The sequence below is a fragment of the Uranotaenia lowii genome, chromosome 3 (genome assembly GCF_029784155.1).
Source record: "Uranotaenia lowii strain MFRU-FL chromosome 3, ASM2978415v1, whole genome shotgun sequence".
Lineage (NCBI taxonomy): Eukaryota > Metazoa > Arthropoda > Insecta > Diptera > Culicidae > Uranotaenia > Uranotaenia lowii.
In genome coordinates, this window is record NC_073693.1 from 177601094 (window position 1) to 177627377 (window position 26284).

The following is a 26284-nucleotide window of genomic DNA, read 5'->3' on the forward strand; positions in this document are numbered from 1 at the left end:
ACTTACCCCCCAAACCTAAATCTGCCACGATGGAGGTAACAGAATCAGATGCGCTTACAACAAAAACCCCCCAAAAAAACAGTTCTCCGCTTGAAGGACAAGTTTGGCGTATTGGCAAGCTGTGATTTTTTCACAAACTTAAGTTGTCAATCTAGAACTTCGGTTTGGCGGGTGGCAGTTCTCAAGTTTGGGTATTTTCGATTTTCAGTGTATATGAAACTGTTCCCCAGTGGTGCCAGGTGGTTTCGTCGAAAATCAGAACAATGCGAATAAGGAAAAAAAATAAGGATTTCTCAGGACACCTCTTGATTCAAGGAAATTATAAGCTGCTATGCTTTGATAGCATAAATATAGGCGAAATACAGGTCCTGTTAACGTCTTTATTTATGCAACAGCAGTGAGAAGCTTTTTCGGCTGGCTTGCAGTTCATAACGGAAATCACCATTTAATTATCATCTGAACCGAAGATTATACCATCTGATAAATGGGTTTAACTATTTTATTACGGATTTAATACATTCTCTCATAGTTAAATTACAAATTCGATTATATTTGAGATGTGTTTATGAAAACCAGGACATTTCAGAGACCAATTTTCAAAAATCAGGAAAACTCGAGAGTTTTTGAAAAATCAGGAGTGTCTCGCGGAAATCAGGACAAATCCTTATAAATCAGGACACCTGGCACCTCTGCTGTTCTATGACAATTCGATATTCCCAGTATACTACACTGACAAATCATTTGACACTTTAGTGTGTAAAATTTCACACATTTTGTAAATAAGTAGACCAACACATTAAATGTGTGAAGGTACCCGCATGGAGCAGTATTATACACTGAATCATTAGTATTATTATGTTCTGATTACAGTAATAGTGACTATTCTAGTAATCGTTCTAAAATCTTCCTATTTTTGACTTACTTTTTCATTTTTCATGTGTCTTCGCTTGGAATGATTAAAAAATATTATTAAAAGATACGGGTAATAATCCTTAAAATAAAACTCATTATGCATCTGAGTGTGTCTTCACTAAGCAAAACAAAATAAAATGGCGTGTGGTTTTGCAAAAGGATCCGAAAACTTCCTTTCCTTCAAAATTATAAGCTTAAATGTAAGTTTTAAACATTTTTATTGTGTACGACCTGTTTTTAAATAATCTTAAGTATCTTTTCCAGATCTGAACACCGCCAATGGCCTGCAATCTTAAGGCAGATGGCCCGGAAGCTTCAAAAGCAGTGAGGCGAAAATTTGCGGTTACGTAGCAAATTCCGATTGAAGCAAACATCGGAATCCAGCTAGCAAACAGCATTTCAGATCCTGTACTGGAAATACGGCACCGATGCTTGCTGCGTTTGCCGTAAGTATTCATAATTTAGTTCGATTTCCCTCCCCCACACGCTTATATTGTTTGTTTCTTGAACAGTGCCGGAACCCCAACCCAAAAATTAGCAACTGTCGGCTGCTGCTGGTTTCTCGAGGGCACTTGGCAGACATCTTCAGGTGAGACATGGTGGCTCGATTGGCTTGTCCTCCACCGTGATGCATCTGAGAATTTGCTTCGAATATCCCCAAGCTTGGTGCACGCTGTCGTAAGTATCTATAGTGTTTTTTTTTTCAATTCTTCCCCATCTCCTCATACTTTTGTTTTATGAACAGCGCCGCAGTCCTTAACGTTACAAATCCGTCATCAAGGATGAGCAGGGAATTGTGATGAACGCCACAACAGTGGCTGACTGTTCTGTAGCAGTATAACCATCATGGGTGTTCCCGAAGGAAAACTAAAGCCAGTAAAAAAGCAGCTCCCGGCACACTCGACTAGCTCTAGGTGTTGCAGCTGCAACCGACCAGGATGTAGTCGGAGAAAATCGAACTGGAAGCACAAGCATCAGTTTGAGGTAAAATTTTAATTTTTTACGTTAAATTTATTTTATGGTAATTTTGATATCAATTATTTGAAATCAGTGTAACCATTAATCAAATTAATGTTATCAAAATTAAAATGAATACGTATTATTTTTTATTGTAAACCGTAGAATGGGCCTTTTGTCTTTGCTGGCTGATGTCCTCGCAGATTGCACTGGAAAATCTGCTTACAACAGTGACAACGATGATTCATCCTCCAGGTAATCGGATCGGCACGATGAATTCAGAACCGTACTCCCACGACTTAAACCTCGTTGCATAGAGCCGGCAATAACGACACCTCCAGATCCGATTCTGGTGGTCTGATGATTGTTCTCGAGTACCAAGATTTTCTGGGTATCACCATATATTGGTAATTTCTTGTTACATTCTATGTTTAATATGTTGTTTAATATTTTTTATTATTCTTTAGGTTAAATATTCTGAAAACGAAAACTGGTTCTGCATAAATATTGCGAAATATTCCAGCTTCAATCAACTACAGTTCCATTTTTGTTAGGCCACTATTTACCAGAAACGTCCCTCATAGCCGGACCATTCGGATTTCGTTAAATTGCACTCTACCATGCTGTTTTTTTCTTCGAACATCTCATCGAAACTAAACGGGTTGAAATTAGCACCGATTGAACAAAAGGGCCGCATTGTTATGAAAGATTTACTACAAGGTATTTATTACTTTTTTCATTGATACATTTAAGATAATTTTTAAATCATCATCAATAACAGTATTGTTTAAAGTTCCTGATCATATATGGATCGAATTCTACGTTTCCTTTTATATAAGAACTGAACTTGTTGGAACTTGTAAAACTCAGAATGTTAAATTAGTTCAAAGATTCTTACTTGAAGGTGCTTGAAGTTTGTGTCTAAAGAACTTGATCACGAAACTTAGAAATAAAAAACTGGTTTAAATTTCAAAGTTAAATGTCTTGATCATAAACAATTGACAATTGTCGAAAGCATAATTTATGTTACGGAAATTTGAAAACAAAAGATGAGAATTAGGAAAGAAGCGGTTTAAAATGAAATATTAATTTATATAATCATAAATGTCTAATCAAAATTCTAAAATTTTCAACTAGCATCATTTCACAACTAAGTTTTGAAACATTATATAAGAAAAATATTTCAATTTGTGAGTCATTTTTTAAATTGGAATTGAGTAAAAGGATTATGAAACTTTAAGACAAAGATTTGAATATCAAAAATTTGTTGTCTGAATAGCTATAACTGTTTTTTTTTTATTTCAGCGATCCGGAAATTCATTTAGTTCCTGATTGACTGACCCACACTAACGAACCCTCTGATATGCGACCAAGGACAGGATCAATGTATACATTAGGGAAATGTTGAAAGTGAAGTGAGTAAAACTATTTCGAATATTGTGTCGATATCAATATATGAATGTATATTTAAAATAATTATCAATCAACTCATTTTTGAACATAATAAAATCTATGGAAAACTATACCACAAATCGTCTACTTTTTTTTAACATATCATAAAATGACATTTCAAAGATTCACGGTATCGTCTGAAAGATTGGAGATAAACGATTAGCTGAAGATTATATGTATGATACCAATTGATTTTCAATCCAGGAAAGTCTAGAAAAAAGCAAAAAAAATGAATGGTTACTCTACTTAACGACCCGTTCGCTGTATCGTACAGTGCGTCCAAACGATTCCATTTCATGAAAAAAAGACTAGCTTAATCGTACATTTATAATCCAAAACGATAAAGCTTATCTTTCGTGTGTCTTAGGAAGAAGATAATGGAAATCGTTATTGTATAATACTGATTCATGCGGGTACTGCTGCACATTAATGTAAAACACCCTGTAAGGAAAAGAGATGTGTGCGTTTCACACATTATGCAGAAAGCGTTGAAAACGGTAAAATGTGTGAAATGTACATAGCTTAATAAGAAAAATGTGTAAAATAAAGCAATGTTTCAATAATCTGGGATGATTCGGAACTAAAATTAAAAGTTTGTTGCTATTTCAATTAAAATCACTTTTATTAAATCAATTAAAAGATTCGCAATGGATTGGCCCTATTAAAAAGCTGGTGTGGGATTAAAATTTCTTCCAGCGGAAAACACGGGTGGGATCTGAAAAAAAAAATGAAAACGATATTCGATATAGTTAGAAGGTTTGATTTTATTAGTGACGGTTACTTACCAATAATTGACTATATACGACTCAAGACGACGATTTGGTCCTAGCATCTCTACGAATTTCTGTTCCTACGGCTCTTTCTCGATTCGTGCAAAACTGATGAAGGAAAATCTGAAACAATTTATTTCACACAGTTTTTCCTTACCCGCTTATTTCGCATAATGTGTAAATTTGGGAGTTGCATGGTGTGTAAAAATCACAAATCAGTTTGACAGCTCCATATATTTGCCAAAAATGTGTGAAATGTTTTTGTAAAATGTGTGAAATGATTTATCAGTGTATAGGAAGTATACCTATAGGAAAACGGTTTATTTTTTATTTGAAATCGAGCTGAATGTATTCCGCGTTAATTCTATATTAAATGTTAGCGTTTTCATTTTTAAAACTGGCACAGTAGCTAATTTTTTATTCATAAACAAACAAAATCGTCACCAGGGAGTAATCGACCGGGACAATGCAAATACATATCTGTTGCTAAACTGACCCACTCGCATATAATACACTGAACCTCGAAAATACCCAAACTTGAGAACTTTCCCCGCCAACCCGAATGAAACTCCCTCCCTACAGGTTTGGCTATTGGTGGCATAGCACAAAGTTAAGCTCTCAAAGGAGAACTCATCCCCCAAAATCTGATACCACAATAAAATGGAAATCAAAATAAAAAAAATATCGCCAGGTACAGGAATCACACCCACCTGCAATGGCTTTGCGTTTACCATCTCAGGATGCTAACCGCTCGACCACCGGAGAGTTGTTGAGAGAGGCAGCTACATCATCGTATAAGTGAGATTTTCTGCGAATGAAGCGGGAATAAAAGTTATCCCCCAAAAAAAACAGTTCTTCGCTTTGAACTTACCCCCCAAACCTAAATCTGCCAGGATGGAGGTAACAGAATCAGATGCGCTCATAACAAAAACCCCCCAAAAAAACAGTTCTTCGCTTGAAGGACAAGTTTGGCTTATTGGCAAGCTGCGATTTTTTCACAAACTTAAGTTGTCAATCTTGAACTTAGGTTTGGCGGGTGGCAGTTCTCAAGTTTGGGTATTTTCGATTTTCAGTGTATATATGTACTGCCAACACGGAGAAAAATATATAGATTTATTAGTTATATTACGCGTCTACATGACCATAAATATGACTGTTTGGTTCTGACCCGAAAAAACAATCAAGCCAATAATCTGATTATACGAATTGCCACAAATGGATAAATGGCTAATTTAGCGATCGCATCAGCTTCGAGAATCCAACAGGAATTTTCAGTCAATCATTCGTATGACTGTTTTTACCGTAATGCTGATCCCCATGAACGTCGGAAATTGTAGATTCCAATATAAATTAAAATTAATTTGAGCAGTTAAATGCATTGTTTTTCCTTTTTATTTTTAATATGACATATGTTTTTTAAATTTAATCATTTATCACATTAGTGGCATATTTTTTAATGCAATTGATGCTGCTGCTCCGCCGTTTACAGAAGGATATTTTTTGAGACTTGCGCGGGAAACGTCACCCTGGCCCTGAAACAAAATTTGAAAAAATCGTAAAATTTTAAATCGGGTTTTTTTTCCAACCGAGAGAACTTTTTTTTTACGATTAGTTTATTTGAAACGGCTCATACCTTTAGGTTTTAAGGAGCCAAACTCGTTTTTCTTTACAATTGGAATAACCGAGAGAACTTTATAAATATTTAAAAAAAATCAAATTACTTACGTGGTAAAATTGATTTTTAAACATTTTGGGGGATTTTGTTTTTGTTCCCATTGCTTCGGTCTACCGGGATCAAAGTATGCGCGCTTCAACATATAGATATGTCCCAGCGGATGAATCTGAAACTGAAAACAACTGTTAAATAGTACAACAAATCAACTTACACAACAAATTGGACTTACATTTTCGCTTTCTGATGTGTGTCCTCCAAAAAATAACTTTCACTATCTTCTGTTTTTGTGACATTCAAAAACTAACATTTATAATCTTTAAGTTGACCTGAATAAAATAGCCATATGTTAGTCTATATTGGCGATGAGCAGATGAGAGAACCTCGATAGCCAAAACAACTTTACAGCAACGCTAGTTTATTCGTAGTCATCGATGTAGATTTAGCAATATTATGGGTTCAACCAAAAATCAGTGATATGAAAGAGCCAACCATACGAATTTTTATAACAACCTGTAGAGTTTTTTATCCGTGAAGACCCAACACTGACAACTTCTATACGGGTTGCAGTGCAAAACTCGTAGCAAACTAGGTTGCTTCATCCCATGCCCATAAATGAAAATGCTATATGTCAATCCATCCGAATATGCGCATGTTGCAAATGGTGTTCTCTGAAAATGCAACAAAAATTTCGTTACCTAATGAGTTGATTGAGCTTATTGACATATTGGTATGAGATAAGACACGCATGTTCATTTAATGTCGCATAGTTATTTTGTCTTTTGACTGATTCTTTTCATCGTTTCGATTGATTCATCTAATTAATGAAAAAAAAGTTCAACTTTTTCTACAGTTTAAGCACTGAATCACAGTTTAAGCACTGACCATACTGACTGGACAGTCGATTTCGTTTTTTGGATAATTTACGCACTCTGGAATCGATAGTACGCAATATCGATTCCAGAGTGCGCATCGATCGATTTGAAGAAATGCTATCCCAGTTAGAAAGTGCCACCCGACTTTCGCAAAAAAAAACAGGCAATTCAGACGATAAAATCGTGCAAAACAGGTACATTTTTCCTACAGGGCATTTCTACTGGAAAAATTATAGGTTCGCCACCTGCCATCGGTATTGCGAACCTACTAAATTTGAAGAAAAAAATTAGCCAGAAAATGATCGAATTTTTGTTCTAAACTCAGGCAAATTCTTATTATAATGTTCATAAGATGCGTCTTATGAACCACTTTTTAGAGTGCAAAATTGGTTTTCATAAGAGTCTTATGAAATTCTATCAAGTTTCATAGGAACATCTTATGAAAAATAGAAGATACGGCATTGTGAAAATAAAATGAACACATTCATTAATTCCTTCAGTTTTTTCATCAAAAGCCAAAGAACTCTTGTTAAATTATATGTCTTCCTAAGTGCATAGTTGAATGTGATTTTGTGATTTCAAATGGTAAGTTTTAGTTTAAGTTTCAATTTTTGCTAACGTTGAATATATTTGCGAACTCAAAATACATTTTTGGTTTACTTTTCAGCATACTGACCGGCACAAAGCGCAAAGCCAAGGCGCAAAGAACCGGATGCGGCAAACAACTTTATTGGAACCGGGTGTCGATTTACTGCTGATGGTGAGCATAGTGCATTCATGATGTTATTTCAAACGAATTTGACGAAAAATAAATAGTAAACAACAAATAACTTGAATTTTTATCATTATACGTGACATTTCATGTTTCCATAAGATCCTCTTATGAAAAGCAAAAACCGCTCATTGAAGTTAGTGTTCATTTCAGAATTCATTCGCGTCATAAGAGAATCTTATGAATTTCAATGATTTTTCTTATGGCGCCACTTCATAAGAGAATCTTATGGCATATATAATAGTATTAAGTGTCCAGTCAGTATGATCAGTGGTTTAAGCATGAGATAAAATGATTACGTCAATATTCAATAATTTCCGTCCTTTCTGGTCTAAATGTGGAAACTATAATTAGATCATATAAACCATAAATAGTCTTTTAAAACTTAAAAATAAATTTTAAATATTGCTATAATTGGTGCTAAACTCTTGAAGGAAATGGATTTCTGGATTATAGCTGTCATCAACTGTTTTGAAAGTTCTGAATGATTGCAAAATAAAAATTAAGCATACGAGGTTCTGTACAAACAATCGGGGAAAATCAAGCTTATAAGGAATCCTGCTGCCGAGCTGGATTGGTTTCGACTAGTTTCTACTTGCTCCATTGAACAGCGACCTGACTAGTTTCGGCCAAAACATTGGCTCGTTGAACACCTACCAGTTGACAGAAACCAGTTGAAACCGATTTCTACCAACAGTTGAACCAAGGTGAGTATATATTCAGGAGGTGTTCCCGAATAACGAATTCCCAATTCAGCCATTTTGCCTATGTAGGCTATGCAACTATACGGAACTCATGAAGTTTGTTTACCAACAAACCCCAGAAAAGCTGAGCAAAAAATAAACAAACTCATTGAGAGCCCCGCTCACTCCTCGCCTACTTACTGTAAAAGTCGGAGAACCTAGTGTATCTAAGAACCTTGAGTTGAACGAAGCTAATATTTTCATTTCTGTTCTTGATTCGTCTGAATCAGACGTCTGTTGATCAGACGGGTTCAAATCTCAATCTCTCTCTTTTTCTCCTCTCCTGCTTTTTTTTTAAACTCAAAATTAAGTAGTTTTGGTTCAAAACAGCACTTCGGTGGCTTCCCTCAACTTTGAGTTTGACTGGGCAATAGCAAAACTAAGTTCTGATAGGCATACTCAATACTAAGTTCGCCGAACTTAGCCGAACTCGGATTTATCCTTTTTTTCGAGGGTAGCTGATTTTCAGGGAATTAAAGGATAATTAAAATTTGTTGTACCCAAGGAATATTTAAAGGAGGTAGTGCCGAGGCAGCCTTGCTTTAGTATTAGTACCGCCTGTGACGTCACTGTTGCCAATAATCTGTGAATTTATATGGAATTTTTTCAATGTTTGTTAGCAATTAAAAAAAATTGAAGATTTTTTCAACTTTGAAGGCTCACAATTCTAGAAATATTATTGTTCTTCAAGGCTGATACTAAAAAAGTTGAATGTAGTAATTGTTTTGCTTTAATTCAGACGATTGAAGTTGCTGAGGTATCCTAACTCAAATTGACAAAACTTGATAATTAGTTCAAAATTTTGCTTATAAATGTTGAAATCAGTTAGGTTTGAACCGTTGATAAAATAAAATAACCAAAAATAGTATTTTTCGAATCCAACCACAATCTTTTATTGGAATTTAGTAAACCAAAGTTGCAATGGTTTTATTGGGGTTAATTGTTCTAAATTAGAAATTTATATGGTACACCTTGTTAGATTCAAATCATGACGATGAGGTGCACTGCCATAAACTACCAATCAGACCTTTTGAAAGGGGAAAAATATTATTTTTGCTCGTTTCACATAGAGCATGACTGTGCATTCAATAACAAGTTCAAGAACAATACACACTGCAGTCTATTAAACACAAAGAAACCTCATAGCACAATCAACTAGTGGCCTTACAACATAATCCGAATCAAATGGGATTTTAATTTAGTTCTTTAATGTGTTTAACATTGAAATTTGAGTTCTACCAGTATAAACCTTCGACAGCTTGGCAACAGTGACGTCACGAAAAAAATCCAATATGGCTCTCGGCACTACCTTCTTTCAATATTCCTTGTGTTGTACCCGGATGTTGCTGTTCCGGTACATTGCATTGCAATTACAGAGCGGTGGAAAGTTTTGACATTCCCGGTCAAAGAAAACTTCTGGATGTTACTTCCCACGGGAAGTAAACAACATCCGGAAGTTTCCGGACATTCCAAGCCGCTCACCATATGATGACAACGACGGACAGAATTTTACGCTGACACGGTGAACATGCATTTCATTCTGAAGTTCCTTCATAGTCTTCCGGTAATTGTTCCGGAACGACATAATTTTGCGACGTGTTCGTTGGTTGCTGTTCCGGTTCGGACTGAACTCGCTAAGTGTTTTCAGTCCAACAAAGAGAGTTCAATTTTTAGTTCATAAGGTCGAACTCAGCTTTGATCCCTCGCCGAAGGAAAAAAAATGGATCAATTTTGAGTTCGCAGTTCGAACTCCGTTTTGATCCATCGCAAGGAGGAAAACAGGGTACATAACTTTAAGTTCATAGAATCGAACTATGTTTTGAACCTCGGTCATACTTAATTTTGAGTTAAAAAAAAAGAGCGTGCATCCAGTCGTTTCTTTCCTTTCGTTCAGTCGTTGTTTTGATCGGGGACAGTTTTTTTGATTTTGTATGAAAAACTGACAACACATCAAACATCCATCTGATTTGAATAAAAAGATTTACGATTTCGCATTTATATTCGCATAGCGTAGTCTCCATCAGTAAAAGTGCAAAATTTCTCCTCCGAATTATATGTAAAATAGCCAATTTCTATATACCCTTTCTTGTAGATAGCCAACAATTAGGGACACGTAAAATTTGTCACTCGTGAAAAGATGAGTTCGAAGCTTGAAATCAACGTCCGGAGTTTGATTGCCCAGTGCGAGGAAATGATTGGAGAAGATGGTCAAGATTGGCGATTAAAAAAGTACATTCGATCTTTGGATACAATGATTTTCGAACTGGAACAACAATTCGAGTGAGTGAAACATATTGAAAGTTCTGGTTCTATGTACCTATCAAGTCATATTATTCCTAATACATTCTATTCCATAACTAGAAACCCTGAGGACAAATCCATAGCAGAGTACCGTAAACGTTGTGCTGAGCTTAAAAAAGCTTCCAACTATGTAGAGCCTGAATCGAGCTCTGAACAGAGACGCCTCCGATCGAAAAATGCTGTTGGATTTGGTGGTGACTCGGGCGATGACGTGATGCGAGAAATTCGCCAAGTGCACGATCAAAAATTCCAAAAAGAACTTCGTAACGAACTGTTCAATGGCAAGACGATTCGAAGGAGGGCTGGCCAAAAGGTGGTTGAGAATTTAGAACAGTCAGTTAAACAGTACTCCGATGTACAGGAAAAGATCGCCGAGGATATGCTGTTACTTACTAGAAATCTGAAGGAACAAACCGAAACCGCAAATAAAATAATCAAAAAAGATACCGAGGTAAGTATATCGTTCAGAAATTACCTACTTCCGTTCCAATCACTAATCAATGTCCGTTTTTAGATTGTTAGCAAATCGGCTAAACTAACGGATCAAAACATGACTTCTTTGTCTAATGAATCAGCGAAACTACAAGAGAGTTCTCAAAAAGCTTGGAAATGTTGGATGTGGCTGATGATTGGATTTGTAATGATGGTGTTCATTTGTGAGTATAATATTCTTAGTTTAATTCTTTGTTAATCACAGCTTCCAATTTTGACAAAAGTATTTATTTGAAAATATCTAAATCGTTTGAATTACCTTTTTTTATCAAATCAATTTATAATTTATGTGGCAACAAAGTGATTTACAATTAACCAATTAACAATTATATATTTTAGTTGTGGTTCTATTTATGAAGATTATGAAGAAGAAAAACTACTAGACGTTTGACGGATCCCGCTGGTATTGTTCCACCCTGCTCTTATAAAAGAATTAGTTCCAAATTCATCGACCATTACATAGTATGTATAATTAGCTATTTTATTGCATTTCTTGTTATGTCGTTCTAGAGAAGGCGTAAATAAATTTTAGTGTTCGCGATTTTTTTTATTTCGACTTCGTTTATAAAAATTTATACAACTTTATACCTCATAGTACAAAAAAAAACCAAACAAAGCGTTGGAAAATGCTTTGCAAATGACCGTCAGTGATCACATGCCATTGTAAGCTGGACCGCCGCCACCTTCGGGCACCACCCAGTTGATGTTTTGCGTAACATCCTTGATATCACAAGTTTTGCAATGGATACAGTTTTGCGCATTAATTTGAAGCTTCATATTTCCACCCTCCTCATTAGGGACGAATTCGTAAACACCAGCTGGACAGAATCTTGCTTCTGGACCATCGAAAATATCCAAATTGTTTTTGACGGGAACTGTATCATCTTTGAGAGTTAGATGAGCGGGTTGGTCACCCTCGTGATTTGTTCCTGTGAGAGCAACCGATGACAATAGATCAAAGGTCAATTTTCCGTCGGGTTTAGGATATTCAATTGGCTGGCATTCTTTAGCCGGTTTCAGTCGTGTGTTATCCGCCGCACCGTGGCTCAATGTCCATGGTTCCCGTCCACCAAGTAATATTGTGAACCCACTATACGCAATACCACCAAACAAACCAAATGCATTATGGAAACTAGGCCGAGCATTGCGCACTTTATACAAATCTTTCCAAACGTACGACTCTTTTATCCTAAAACAAAGAGAAACAGTAAATATTTTGAGATTCATCGTTTTTGAGTAATCTTCACCTATCTGTGTAATCCTTCGGTTCGAGACCAACTTTGTCTTGAGGTGCTCCGGAAAATATAGCTTCGCATGCACTTTCCGCAGCCAGCATACCACTTTTCATAGCGTAGTGGCTTCCTTTGACACGTGGCACATTCATAAATCCAGCCCCACAGCCCACCAAACAGCCTCCGGGGAACGTTAGCTTTGGAATACTTTGGAAACCGCCTTCATTCAAAGCACGTGCACCATAAGCAATTCGATTGCCACCCTCGAAAACGTCCCGGATTTTTGGGTGAGTTTTGAACCGCTGGAATTCTTGGAAAGGACTGATGTATGGGTTGACGTAATCCAAACCAACTACGAACCCAACTGCAACAACTGGTGTTGGTTCGTTTAAATGATACAGAAACGAACCTCCGTAGGTGTTTTTATCTAAAGGCCACCCTATAGTGTGTTCTACCAGGCCAGGTTTATGATTTTCTGGTTTAATTTCCCACACCTCCTTTAAACCAATACCGTAAGTTTGTGGTTCATTTTCAGCATTCAGTCCAAATTTGGTCATAAGTTGTTTTGAAAGATGACCTCGACAGCCTTCGGCAAAAATTGTAGTTTTTGCATGCAGTTCCATTCCACGAGCGAAGGTGTCCTTCGGATCACCAGACTTGGATATCCCGACATCACCCGTAGCAATGCCCTTCACGGACCCATCTTCGTGGAACAGCACTTCGGCAGCTGCTGTTCCGGGATATATTTCCACACCTAGTTCTTCGGCTTGCTGACCCAGCCAGGCAACCACATGACCTAATCTAACAACGTAATTACCCCGGTTGTCCATCGGCCAGCCAGGGAAAATGGGAATGGGTAATTTTCCACCTTTGGTTAGATAAGAAAATTTATCATGCTGAACAGGTGTATTCAGGGGTGCTTCCTTTTCTTTCCAGTCTGGAATCAGTTCGTTGAGCGCCACGGGATCCAGGCAGGCTCCAGATAAAATGTGACCGCCAATTTCAGATGCCTTTTCTACAAGACAGACGCGCAGTTCTTGTCCTTTTTCGGCGGCAATTTGTTTAGCTCGGATAGCAGCTGAAAATCCAGCGGGACCACCACCAACAATCAGCAGATCTGCCTCGTCGGCAAACCGTTCCATGTCGATCTCTGGAAAAGCATTAAAATTTAATATCATGATTATTTTTATAAGTTTATTAAAAAAAAACATTTAAAAAAATGTCTGGTATAACGAAACACAGCCGATTATAACTCTTACCTGCCCATCTTGGATCCTTATCACGAGGATGCACCGAGTAGTGTGTGGTTATTTTGGGAAACTCTTTGGAGCCGACTTCCGAGTAACAGCGTCGAGTATTCAGTAATACTCTAGAGTCTGAAAGTTTACAATAGAAGAAAACACATTTAATTTGTGATAGCATCGTCACCATTTCTGTTGTGTTGACATGTGCATATATGATTACATTACGAACAGGTTTTATATCACACAACTATACTGTAGTCAACAGACAACAAAGATAAGGTCCAAAGTACAATCAAAAGACATGGCGACACCACATGGCGTCGAATCATTACGATGTTCTTTACCACCTGAATCATTGAATTTTAATATTCCTAATACCTACAAACAGAATTCGCTTAAGTTTCCAGACTTTTCTACAACCGCGTTTATATAAAAAAAACTCACATTTAGGGAGCTGGAGAATATGTTTAGCCATGGTTGCTTATCGCTGATTTGTTATGTAAGGATGCTGTAGATTAAAGAAGAAATCAAATAATGATTGACTAATCAACAATTCGTGTTGTTGTTCTCATAATAGAAGCAATTTGCTGCTATCACTAGATTACGTGGAAAAAACACCTTCACCACTTTAAACCTAAAACTATGATAATGGAAGACAAATTTGCAAGCTTCTTGGAGAATATAACAGGTCAATCGTTGATTTTTATGAACTTGAAAAAACACGATGATTTGAGCTACTTAATTGATACTAGTGAAACCTAAAATCACTTTGAAGCGATACGCTTCAAGAACCTTCTTCAAATAAATAACTTCGACACAACACGAAATACCAAACTAAAATGACAAACGAAAGAGAAAATGAAAATGCATCTCACTTCACAGCTTATCACACATGCACTATTTGAATTTTGACTGCACTTATAGTTGAGTTATAACAATATTTGTATTTTTAGATATTATTCATTTTATTTGATGAAAAATCACAAAAATAAAAAATAAATTAAATTTTTTTAAATTAGCTTTAAAAGGATAATATTTACTCGTTTCATACCCATTAGAAGAACATGCACTTAAAATAGAAATCAAACTAACGGAACATATCGTTTTTCAACCAATAAAGGTTTGTTGAATAGAATCGTACATTTGTTCAGGGCTGTTCACCTTCCTTTTTTTTTATTTGAATTGGAATTTTCGAATGAAGGGGATAAAGCATTTTTTTTGTTGGATTGCGCAGTGGCAGGCATATTCTTATTTGAAAAAGACAGGAAGTCAGCATTTTCATAATGCGCCTATCACTTATTTTGGCATCCATCATAGAAAAATACAAATCGAAAATTGAACCTGGACGTCGAAAAAATATTGGCTATATCAACGTAGGGGAGATGGGGGCATAATGGCCACCTTCAGGAAAACGGTTATTTAACCATAGAAAATAGCTATAATATGGATGTCGGCACTACTGGCAGCATTGGTCAGATTGTCAACAACCAGCACCGTGTGTGACAACCTTTTTCTCGTTTGCATAATCATCTTGTTTGATTTCCCGGGCATTGTGCGCGTCTTGTTTGAGCGTCTGTTAAAAAGTGATTGTTCGTCGAGAATTTAGGACTTTTTCCGTGATTTCCCGCAGGAAAGGTATCACTAGTTAAAGTGCAAAAATATCCCGATTTCTCCACCGTAAGTTGCTCCTTCTTTTTTAAGAAATCTGACGAAAGCTAATAAGCTCTATTATTGTTCGTACAGTGATCCCACCATTCCGAATCTACTCGATTTAAAGGCAATCGATACTTTGCTAGATATTTTCACTGTTCTTCGTTAAACGTAAGTTGTCTTGTTTATTACGATGAATTGATGCTAATTAACGATTTTGAAACAGTGATACCGTTCCGATACCACTCGATTTCGGCAGAACTCGACAAATAGTCTGACAGGAATTTAGAGCATTGCTGACCGTAAGTTCTTTTTACTTTTTGACTGAAAGTGAAATTCGATCTTAATAGTTTAATGTTTTATGTTTAGTGATATCCTCATCCGGTCCGGATAGACTCGGAATCGAAAACGAGTAGTTTAGCGTAGGCAACCTTATCGCACTAAAATGTAAGTGTGATCGATTTAAAAAGTATGTAAATTTGTAGTAAAACCAAACTGTATTTTAGCTTTGAAGCTGCGTAATAAAAACACTGCTCTCGAAATTTAGTGTCGAGCCCATTTGAAGTAACATTCTTCAAAGATTTTATCCAAAATGATGAGTGGTGTCGGAAAAGATGATGGTCGACGAAGAAGAACTTCGAGAAAATCGCGTGCATCGAAGGTAGACGATTCTAAGCTGACCAACTGCCAGGTTTGCGACAAATCGGAGTCGTTTGATGACATGTGCCAATGCGATACTTGCTCAACCTGGTGGCACTATGGCTGTGCTGGTGTTGGCGCATCAATAGAGGACCGGGATTGGGAATGCCGGAACTGTATCCTCCGGAAGAAAGCCCCTAGCGTTAACAGCAAGATATCCGTATCCAGCCGAGCGGATTCGTTGCGCCGGATGCGTGAACGACAGGAACTCGAGCTCCAGCGAGTGGCGCTGGATATGCGCCAACGTTTCCTGGACGAGCAGGATGCGCTGATGAAGGAAACCAGTTCTAACCGGAGGGAACATGGCAAACAACGAACGGCAGAGTGGGTGGCACATGTGGACCCAATTGCTGGTGTAGTGGGTGGCGAACCTGCTCCTCCAACAGCTGCGGATGCTGCGGCGTTGCGAGACGGAATGTCACAATGCTTCGTGGCGATGCAGCGACAAATTCAACAGTGTGCAAATGAGCACCAACCGACGCGAGCACAGCTGATGAGTCTTCGGAACCAACTTCAGCAGTGCGAAGAATTGTTTTCAACTTTGACGACTGGGGGAACGAACGACGTTCTTCCGGTAGGTGCCCAGCCGGGTTCTGAGCGGCGACAGCTCGCACTACCGGCAGCAAGTAGCAACATGGCAGCCAAGCAGACAGGTCAACATGCTTTGACGTCACTCACCGGGACAGTGCCGAAAAGGAAATCGGTAACCATCGAAGCTCCTGAGTTAGAGGGAAGTATTGGACCACTTGGTAAGTGTCAAGCCTTTGATTATGCTACAAATATTAAAAGCCCCACAACATATGAATCAGCCTTGGTAATTGGGCAGCAGCGAAACCATGTCGCGCCCCCAGAACCCCTCATTTTAGAGCAGCAGCGCAATATGGTCGCGCGCTCCACCCATACAAATGTGATCAATTTTGAACCCCACTATCAATCTACATTTTTTAACGCGGAGACTGCACATCGGCAACATTTTTTTGTAAATCCTAGTCCATTGACAGAGATGGTTCAGCAGTCCGTGTCTAGTTTTGCAGATGTTCCCCCAAAAATTGCGTATCAGCCTTCCGCACGAACAATAGCACAACCTTTGCCCTCACAACCAGGAGTGCCGCAGCAATTTATGCATGAACAGCTAACGCATCCGCTGCCCAATTTGGTGTCTCATGCTAAGCAACATAATTTTGTACCAACTATTCCTTCTTTGCCACCTTTGACGTCTTTGCCCATTACGACGTGTCAGCCAACACAAATCCACCAAACCTCCCAGTCAAATGAACACGTTTTGCCCCAGTCAATCCCGCGAAGTGATGGAACCAGAGTTCAGTGTATTCCAAGGAACGATTTCGGTGCGCCGACGAGTCTGACGCCCCAGCAGTTAGCAGCCAGGCAGTCGTTTTCACGGGATTTGCCTTACTTTTCCGGTGATCCAGCGGAGTGGCCGATATTCATCGCAAACTACGAATACACAACGGCGGTGTGCGGTTTCTCAAATGGCGAAAACATGCTGCGTTTACAACGGTGCTTGAAGGGACAAGCTTTGGAGGTGGTGAGGAGTAGTTTAGTTCTTCCGGCCACAATACCTCATGTGATCGAAACGTTGCGGTTGCGGTATGGGAGGCCAGACCTGTTGATCAACAACCTGTTGCAGAAGATGCGAGCGATTCCGGTACATCGAGTCGACAAGCTGGAAGGATTGATGGAGTTCGGAACAGCCGTGCAAGCGCTGTGTCACCACATCGAGGCAGCCAATGAGTATGACCAGTTATGCAATCCTCAACTGCTTCAAGAGTTGATTGCCAAATTACCGGATGATCAGAAACTGCAGTGGGCTACCTATCGTCGTAACCTGTCGGTGGTGAACTTGAAGATCTTCGGAGATTACATGGCCGGGATTGTCCGGGATGCAGCGAGTGTTATTCCATTCAAACCTGAGCAGCATAAGACAGCCAACCGTGAGAAGCCCAGCAAGTCTAGAGGGTTTGTGAACTCTCACAATTCATCGCCCGAGCAGCATGATCCAGGGAAGAACAAGGTGGAAGCGCAGGCGGAGAAGCAGAAGAACTCCGAAGTCTTGGAATGTGTTTGCTGTGGGAAGAACGGTCATCGTGTTAGGGATTGTTACAAGTTCAAGGCCCTTTCGGTATCCGAGCGTTGGAAACTCATTCGTGAACGGCATCTTTGTTTTTCGTGCTTGTGCAGCCACGGTAGGCGCCCTTGCAGAAGCGGCATCAAGTGTGACATCGTTGGCTGTAAATATCGACATAATCCGTTACTACATTCTTCGCCGGAAAAAAGCTCAACAGAGACTGCTGAGAACCACACTCACCGCTTCCAAGATTCAGGAACACTATTCCGTATTGTGCCTGTTACGGTATACGGAAAGTCTGGGACGGTAGATACTTTTGCGTTCCTAGATGAGGGATCGGATTTGACGCTCGTAGAGGACGGACTTGCGAAACAGCTGGGATTGGGTGGAAGTCTTCAACCTCTCTGCTTACGCTGGACAGGGAATGCGTCGCGAGTGGAGCACGATTCACGCATCGTCAGCTTCGAGATTTCGGGTCCCGATAAAGAGAAGCGGTACATCTTATCGAACGCTCGGACAGTGGGATGCCTGAACTTAACGAAGCAGAGTTTCCAGGCGGAGGCGGCAGCGTTGAAGTACAAATACCTCCGTGGAGTTCCGTTGGCCAGCTACAGTAACGCCGAACCGCAGATTCTTATCGGGATTGACAATCTTCGTCTGGCGGTACCTCTGAAAACAAGAGAAGGTGATGGATCCGGACCTATTGCGACAAAAACACGGCTTAGATGGTGCGTCTATGGTCGGCGTAGCGGAAGCAGCAGTACATCCTTCAACTTTCACAGCTGCAAGTGTGAAACAGATGAATCGCTCAACATCCTAGTGAAACAGATGTTTATTATCGACGATGTTGGAGCAGCGATATCGAAGCCGCAGACTGAGGAGGATAATCGAGCGCTAGCGATTCTGGAGAAGACCACGAAACGTGTTGGCGATCGCTTCGAGACAGGACTACTATGGGCACAAGACGACGTTGTCCTCCCGGATAGCTACGGCATGGCCAAGCGGCGCTTGGAATGTCTAGAAAGAAGAATGTATCGTGACGAAAGGCTGAAAGAAAATCTCCATAAGCAAGTTCTTGAATATGTCGCCAAAGGATATGCGCACAAGGCAACTCCGAAAGAGCTACAGATTGCAGATAGGAACCGAATCTGGTACCTGCCGCTAGGAGCGGTGATAAACCCTAAGAAGCCGGAGAAGGTACGAGTCATTTGGGATGCGGCGGCCAGAGTCGATGGCGTTTCACTCAACAGCCAATTGTTGAAGGGACCAGATCAGCTGTCGTCGTTACTAGGAGTGCTTTTCCAGTTTCGGTTGTACCGAATAGCCGTTAGCAGCGACATCAAGGAGATGTTCCACCAGATCCAGATAAGGCCAGCGGATAAGAACTCTCAACGGTTTCTGTGGCGCTCGGATCCCAGTCAAAAACCGGACATCTACCTTATGGACGTGGCAACGTTCGGGGCCACATGCTCGCCCGCCTCGGCACAATACGTGCAAAAACTGAACGCGAAACAGCACGAGAAGCAGTTTCCCAAGGCGGCGAGATCAATCAGCACTCGAACTTACGTCGATGACTACTTCGAGAGCTTCGGAGACGAAGGAGAGGCTAAGAGCGTAGCTGCAGACCTTCGAACAGTACAGCGCAACGGTGGGTTTACTCTGCATAATTGGAGATCGAACAGTACTGCAGTTCTTGAACATCTCGGCGTAGCAGAAAATAACGAAGACAAAACCCTAAACTGGATAACCGAGGAAAAAGTAGCAAGAGTGTTGGGCATGCTGTGGAGACCGTCAACAGACGAACTCGGATTCTCGACCCAAATGAGCGTCGAAGTGAGGGAACTTCTTCGAACTGAATCCAGGCCAACCAAGAGGCAGATTTTGAGGTGCGTCATGACTCTCTTTGACCCGCTGGGACTGTTGGCACCGTTTCTAATACACGGTAAAGTGCTCATCCAGGACTTGTGGCGAGCGGGAAGCGGATGGGATGAAGCAGTTAACGACGCTGTCTTCGAGCGGTGGTTAGAGTGGACCCGTATGATAGATTTCATCGATAACGTACGGCTAGCGCGCTGCTACTTTTCTGACGCGAGAGTCGAAACCTATAAAAATGCAGAAATCCACATCTTCGTGGACGCCAGTGAAGTAGCCTACTCCTGTGCGGCTTACATCCGAATAATCAGGCCAGATGGAACAGCGGAGTGTCAACTAGTGTCCGGGAAGGCGAAAGTGGCGCCACTCAAGCCGATGTCGATTCCCAGATTGGAATTGCAGAGCTGCGTGTTGGGAACTCGATTGCTGATCTTCATTCTACAACACATTGGCGTTTCCATAACGAGATACGTACTTTGGACCGATTCCCGAACTGCGCAGTCGTGGATAAACGCAGACCCGAGGAACTATCGACCGTTCGTGGCACATCGGATAGGCGAGATCCTGGAACACACTACGGCTGCGGATTGGCGGTGGGTACCGTCGAAACTGAATCCTGCTGACGAAGCTACCAAATGGGGATGTGGACCCTACTTCAAGGAGGATGCGTTGTGGTTTAGCGGACCCGAGTTTCTACGATTACCGGAGGTAAACTGGCCAGGATCGTCGACGAATGTTCAGACAACTGACGAAGAGAAACGAGCGACTGTGCTTATACATCGAGTTCATCAACCCGTGATCGACTTCAGTCCTTTCTCAAAGTGGGAGCGGCTTTACCGAACAGTTGCCTACATTCTCCGTCTTTCTCGTCGTTTCTACAAATCATCGAAAAGCCTTGAAATCCTCGAACAACCAGAGCTGATAGCGGCTATGGAAACCATCTACACACTAAGATTGCATTTATTCCGCTCGGGATAACGATTTTTCGAATCACAGGGAATAGCTCAATTATCACGGAATTCGAACCAATACTCATCCGTATCTCGTGATACTTCATTTTTCCTGAAATTTAGGATGATACTTCTACGAGTGCACAGGAACTTGAACTATCCCCGTACGTTCAGGACAGTGTCCTCCAGAATCACGGGAGACACATTTCTTGTAATTTTTTTCTCTTGCTCTTGTTTAAAAAAGGATTTTTTCTCTCTTTTTTACCAATGCAGAAAAAATTATAACCGCTAACCATTTCTGCTTATCGTTTTTTGCGGTTACCTACTGTTGATTTTTTGGTGGCCGGTACTCGCGCAGATTTTAATTGATTGATGGTTAAAAATTCAAGTTGAGGCTGCGAAGAACGCATTGCATTAGAGAACAGCACGGCTGTGTGGACAAATTCTACCATTAGTCAGGATTCTTTCCCCCGTTTTGGAAGCTTTGGTTGGCCAATCGACTCAGCTAGCTGCCATGGACCCGGAGCGCAAGGCTTTAAATTCCATAGTTCACCCGGCGCGTAGGTAAGTTTAATTGCCATCCAGCGTTTTGGTTACGAAAGTAATGAAAATCTTTTTTTGTTTATTTACAGAGGACTGTCTCGTCTTTGGTGCTTTGAAAGTGAAAAGGGTTGAGATGTGCAAAACTAGTGAAATAAGGTGAAATATAATAAAATGCTTGAAATATATTTTTCTTGTTGTATTTTTTTTCCTGAACAGTGCATTGAAAGCAATTAAAAAAATAAAAGAATTTAAACTAAGGGAGAGGGTAGCAGAATTTACGACAAACGGGTGAAAACCGTTTCGAGCTCACAGGAGATAATCGTTTCGAACCTACAGGACAATTTGACAGTTCTTTTCCTGAGCTGTTTTGCTGTCCTAAAATCGTCCTGTAATTTCAGCTGTTGAAAATACAGGACGAAATCGATCCGATCACAGGAGAAAAGATTAAGTGTGTACAAACAAGTCCAGCTGGAAGTCTACCCGGGGGAGATCGCTGCCCTACAGCGAGGCGAAAACGTTCCGGAAAAGAGTCCGATCATACGACTTGTACCATTCCTCGACGAAAACGGTGTGCTCCGGGAGAATAGCAGAATTCGTGAGTCGAAATCAGCTCCCTATGACGTCCGATTCCCGGTAATTTTACCGCAAAAGCACCGTGTGACGATGTTGATCGTGGATTATTATCACCGACGCTACAACCATGCAAACTCCGAAACCGTCGTCAACGAGGTTAGGCAGCTGTATTCCATCTCTGGCCTCCGTACCTTTACTCGACGCATTAGCCGAAGCTGTATGACCTGTAGAGTCCGGAAAGCTAAACCATCCATCCCTCCGATGGCTCCATTGCCGCCAGCTAGGCTAGCTGAACGAGAGCGCCCGTTTACCTACACGGGGTTGGATTATTTCGGCCCACTTCTCGTCAAAATTGGTCGGTCAAACGTGAAGAGGTGGATAGCGGTCTTTACCTGCATGACCGTGCGAGCCGTGCATTTTGAGGCGGTGTCCTCACTCTCCACATCTTCCTGTATCCTTGCAGTCAGACGGTTTGTGGGACGCCGCGGTGCACCGGCTATATTCTTCAGCGACAACGGGACGAACTTCGTTGGGGCGTCAAGAATACTTCAGCAGCAGATCAACCAAGGACTATCCAACACTTTCACGAATGCCAATACTAAGTGGAAGTTCAATCCTCCGGGGGCACCACACATGGGGGGCGTGTGGGAAAGACTGGTGAGATCTGTCAAGGTGGCAATTGAAGATGGGTACTCTGAGGGTAAACTAGACGATGAAGGGCTCAATACTTTGATAGTGGAGGCTGAAAGCATAATTAATTCAAGGCCTCTGACCTACCTTCCTCTAGATTCCGCTGAATTTGAAGCACTTACTCCGAACCACTTTTTGTTGGGGAGTTCCAACGGTATTAAACAACCCGCAGTTCCAATTGCAAAACAACGGAACCTTCGGGATACATGGGGTCTTATTCAACGTGAACTCGATATCTTCTGGAGACGCTGGACGAAGGAGTACCTTCCTATCTTACGACGGCAGGACAAGTGGTTCCAAGACGCGGAACCGATTGAAGTTGGCAGCTTGGTATTGATCGCGGACCCACGGACCCGCAACGGTTGGGTACGAGGACGTGTGGTGGAGATATTCGTCGGATCCGATGGCCAGACTCGTACAGCTGTGGTGGAGACGGCGAATGGTGTATTGAAGCGAGCGGTCCATTACCTAGCCCGACTGGACCTGAGTAGCGGAAATTGTCAAAGCAGTGCAGTCTCAGGAACGGCTGAGATGCACCCGGGGGAGGATGTCGGCACTACTGGCAGCATTGGTCAGATTGTCAACAACCAGCACCGTGTGTGACAACCTTTTCTCGTTTGCATAATCATCTTGTTTGATTTCCCGGGCATTGTGCGCGTCTTGTTTGAGCGTCTGTTAAAAAGTGATTGTTCGTCGAGAATTTAGGACTTTTTCCGTGATTTCCCGCAGGAAAGGTATCACTAGTTAAAGTGCAAAAATATCCCGATTTCTCCACCGTAAGTTGCTCCTTCTTTTTTAAGAAATCTGACGAAAGCTAATAAGCTCTATTATTGTTCGTACAGTGATCCCACCATTCCGAATCTACTCGATTTAAAGGCAATCGATACTTTGCTAGATATTTTCACTGTTCTTCGTTAAACGTAAGTTGTCTTGTTTATTACGATGAATTGATGCTAATTAACGATTTTGAAACAGTGATACCGTTCCGATACCACTCGATTTCGGCAGAACTCGACAAATAGTCTGACAGGAATTTAGAGCATTGCTGACCGTAAGTTCTTTTTACTTTTTGACTGAAAGTGAAATTCGATCTTAATAGTTTAATGTTTTATGTTTAGTGATATCCTCATCCGGTCCGGATAGACTCGGAATCGAAAACGAGTAGTTTAGCGTAGGCAACCTTCTCGCACTAAAATGTAAGTGTGATCGATTTAAAAAGTATGTAAATTTGTAGTAAAACCAAACTGTATTTTAGCTTTGAAGCTGCGTAATAAAAGCAGCCACTGTGGAGGCATAATGAGAACCCCCCCTGAGGCAGTATGAGCACCATTAATCAGAGCAAGATGTGCGTTTTTGCCGGGGAATCTAGCAGCGAATTCAATTCGATGAAGCCAGGTGAGTCGTAGATTCATCAAACAAAGCAATAACAAAATAATCTAGATCTGTTTGTAGAATACAAACAATTCACGCACGCTCATACATTAAGTGCTTTGTTCGGAGGATGATGCTACTAGCCGTATAATGTAACAATAAAAAAAATCGATCATGAATTGTGAATGGAAAAAAATCACCTCGAACAGAAATCTAACGCTAGTCTTTTGATTACCTCTCCGACACCTTACCAATAGACTAAATCGTCGGATGAAAACTACCCAACAAACCAATAAGCACTGATATAAGCCGCGTAAGGACAGCATAAAAGCATTTCAGTGCCAATTGGCTGTTTAGAATTATTACAAATGCCAATAAGCCTCGTGACGCTTAAAAGTCAAATGGGCCCTGTCAAAGCTCAGTTAGTTCATCTAGCCGCCAGAGCGGATTTATTGGACTCCCTTCGGGCCCGAGGGAAACCACCCTACACCCCAGTAAGAGATGTATTAGCTGCGATAGACCTTGATTACATGTTCGAAATCTACCTCTTCTTGAAAGCTATCAACCTCTGTCTTTAAACAATCCTTTACTATTTTCCCTATATCTATTCTAGTTCTTAACAATGAATTGTAAATACAAAAAAAAAAACAGACTTTGGCTCCTTAAAACCTTCGGTATGAGCCGTTTCAAATAAACGATTTATAAAAAAAAAAAAAAAGCTCAGTTAGTTAAATATCTGGCCATTAACCGGCTTACGTACACGCTAGAAATTATTGAACCATTTACGATTCAAAAATAACCATTTTTGACCTTTTCCCGGGAAATGTCATTTTATGAGTTCTCCATGAGAAGCCATAAAATGACTTCTAGGGGAGAAGTTCGAATATGGTTATTTTTCAACCGAATGGGATTCTGGAGAAGAAGTTTAAAAATGGTTATTATTCAACCTCAGCGCTATGTGGAAACAAAGCGACATATGTTTAATAGGATTTTCAAATGAAAAGAAAAGAGATTTTAGAAGTTTTGAAGAAATTACTTCTACTTTTAATCAAATTCAAACATTTCAATAACATTTGCGTCGATTTTTCGGATCGGAAAAAATTCTCGGTTGGATCAGATCCGATATAATACAATTGCTCTTTTTAGGTCCTAAAATGTGCTTTAACCGATTGTTCCTGATAGTTCTCACTAGCAGCATCCTCGATGAAAACTCGCATCTCACAGCTGTAGGTTTCCGTATCTGCCCGAGGCAGATTTTCGACTGCTCTGATTAGCAAAAACTCTCCGTAAAATCGAGCACTTGTGTTCCCAACCTGGAATTTAACGCGTCAGAGAAAACATTCCGATAAAATTATGTGGAGGCAGGTTTGGATATGCTAAAAGTGAATTAAAAAGATTATAAAGTTAAAGCCCAAATTTACATTTATTTACCAACCTTCGATCCTAGGAAGTCGATTGTTTTCGTCAATGATAAACCGGATCTTCTACTCGACCATGTTTGGATATAGCTTCTTCATCCGGGCCTTCTCCGCCATCACTCTTTTGCCGGAACAACTACCGGGAGCATCATTCTAGGCTTTTTCATTGTAATATTTTACACCTTCCGGGTAATGCGGGGACCGATTATGATGCTTTTATTTTTGTTAGCTGTGAATTCGACGATGACCCAGAGGTTTTCCGTAATTATTGGAACTGGAAGCGGAGCTCTCACTTGGTGCACTGAAATTAGTTATACTTTTATTAGTCGTCAGGTTTGAAATAAATTGAAGATTTTCTTCGGAAAATCCATTACCTGTTAGAAACTCCTTAATGATAATTCGATTTTCAAGGACGGGTAAACTATACTAATTAAAAAAAAAAAACAATTGAAGAACGCGTTCGGCTACACTATCAATTATTTCAAAATGGCGATTAAAACACCAAGTTTTTCAAACATTTTCTGGTTATTACTCGAGAACTACTAATATGGTTAAATTTGGAACAAGAAAAATTATTGAAAAATAACCATATTGGCAGTTTTCAATCAAAAGCTTAAAAATGGTTATTTTAGATCCATAAATGGTTAGATAAAAATGAGCGTGTATGACATTTTCGAAAAACGTAAACAATGTTGGGTAAAACTTTAAACAAAAAATTGAATGATCTCCAATTAAGTTTCCTTTTTGCGGTTCGGAAGCGAATTTCACCGGCGCGGCGACGAATGTTGTTCGAAATAGAAGTGAGGACGAGAAACCGCCAAATCTACGACTAGCTGGACCACAGGATTTCTCTCGTAGATATGGATAATGTCGCCATGCATACCAAGTGGAAGAATCAGCGGAAATCTTCACGCTCTTTTTTTTAAACTCAAAATTAAGTAGTTTTGGTTCAAAACAGCACTTCGGTGGCTTCCCTCAACTTTGAGTTTGACTGGGCAACAGCAAAACTA

The 26284-nt window shown here is 40.2% G+C and overlaps 3 protein-coding genes and 2 long non-coding RNA genes across 11 annotated transcripts; 3 read left to right on the top strand and 2 right to left on the bottom strand.

Moving 5' to 3' along the window:
- The first annotated feature begins 833 nt into the window (after window positions 1-833).
- On the top strand, window positions 834-3392 carry LOC129755032 (uncharacterized). The gene is made up of 7 exons (XR_008739148.1): window positions 834-1112; window positions 1177-1358; window positions 1425-1590; window positions 1658-1896; window positions 2035-2276; window positions 2337-2589; window positions 3175-3392. It is a non-coding gene; the product is annotated as an uncharacterized LOC129755032 (long non-coding RNA).
- Window positions 3393-10036: 6644 nt separating this feature from the next.
- LOC129756635 (vesicle transport protein USE1) lies at window positions 10037-11496 on the top strand. 4 transcript variants are annotated; one of them, XM_055753554.1, is made up of 5 exons: window positions 10037-10182; window positions 10246-10433; window positions 10515-10905; window positions 10969-11110; window positions 11286-11496. In XM_055753554.1, exons 2-5 carry the CDS (start codon window positions 10291-10293, stop codon window positions 11327-11329), a joined length of 720 nt encoding a protein of 239 aa, XP_055609529.1. In that variant the 5' UTR covers window positions 10037-10182; window positions 10246-10290; the 3' UTR covers window positions 11330-11496. The 4 variants fall into 4 exon arrangements, with proteins under 4 accessions (XP_055609529.1, XP_055609531.1, XP_055609532.1 ...); XM_055753556.1 differs by having other exon boundaries at window positions 10250-10433; XM_055753557.1 differs by having other exon boundaries at window positions 10037-10176.
- Window positions 11473-14305, bottom strand: LOC129756634 (electron transfer flavoprotein-ubiquinone oxidoreductase, mitochondrial). Of its 4 annotated transcripts, none has more exons than XM_055753550.1 (5): window positions 14215-14305; window positions 13867-13930; window positions 13438-13554; window positions 12194-13328; window positions 11473-12135 (listed from the first exon to the last, which is right to left on the bottom strand). In XM_055753550.1, exons 2-5 carry the CDS (start codon window positions 13895-13897, stop codon window positions 11598-11600), a joined length of 1821 nt encoding a protein of 606 aa, XP_055609525.1. In that variant the 5' UTR covers window positions 13898-13930; window positions 14215-14305; the 3' UTR covers window positions 11473-11597. The 4 variants fall into 4 exon arrangements, with proteins under 4 accessions (XP_055609525.1, XP_055609524.1, XP_055609526.1 ...); XM_055753549.1 differs by lacking the exon at window positions 14215-14305 and adding an exon at window positions 14041-14205; XM_055753551.1 differs by lacking the exon at window positions 14215-14305 and adding an exon at window positions 14041-14205 and having other exon boundaries at window positions 13867-13964.
- A 7580-nt stretch (window positions 14306-21885) lies between these two features.
- LOC129752874 (uncharacterized) lies at window positions 21886-23088 on the top strand. The gene has a single exon (XM_055748660.1). The coding sequence runs from the start codon at window positions 21886-21888 to the stop codon at window positions 23086-23088; it is 1203 nt and encodes a 400-aa protein (XP_055604635.1).
- A 1877-nt stretch (window positions 23089-24965) lies between these two features.
- LOC129750520 (uncharacterized) lies at window positions 24966-25813 on the bottom strand. Its single transcript, XR_008738394.1, has 3 exons — window positions 25649-25813; window positions 25292-25575; window positions 24966-25232 (listed from the first exon to the last, which is right to left on the bottom strand). It is a non-coding gene; the product is annotated as an uncharacterized LOC129750520 (long non-coding RNA).
- Between the last annotated feature and the right edge of the window lie 471 nt (window positions 25814-26284).

Coding starts and splice junctions, on each gene's coding strand:
- LOC129756635 (XM_055753555.1), top strand. CDS start 10,291: ATGAGTTCGAAGCTTGAAATCAACGTCCGGAGTTTGATTGCCCAGTGC. Junction 10,434..10,514: donor GAACTGGAACAACAATTCGA/GTGAGTGAAACA, acceptor TTCCATAACTAG/AAACCCTGAGGACAAATCCA. Junction 10,906..10,968: donor TAATCAAAAAAGATACCGAG/GTAAGTATATCG, acceptor GTCCGTTTTTAG/ATTGTTAGCAAATCGGCTAA.
- LOC129752874 (XM_055748660.1), top strand. CDS start 21,886: ATGTTGATCGTGGATTATTATCACCGACGCTACAACCATGCAAACTCC.
- LOC129756634 (XM_055753550.1), bottom strand. CDS start 13,897: ATGGCTAAACATATTCTCCAGCTCCCTAAAT. Junction 13,555..13,866: donor TATTCTCCAGCTCCCTAAAT/GTGAGTTTTTTT, acceptor GTAAACTTTCAG/ACTCTAGAGTATTACTGAAT. Junction 12,136..12,193: donor CCGAAGGATTACACAGATAG/GTGAAGATTACT, acceptor TCTTTGTTTTAG/GATAAAAGAGTCGTACGTTT.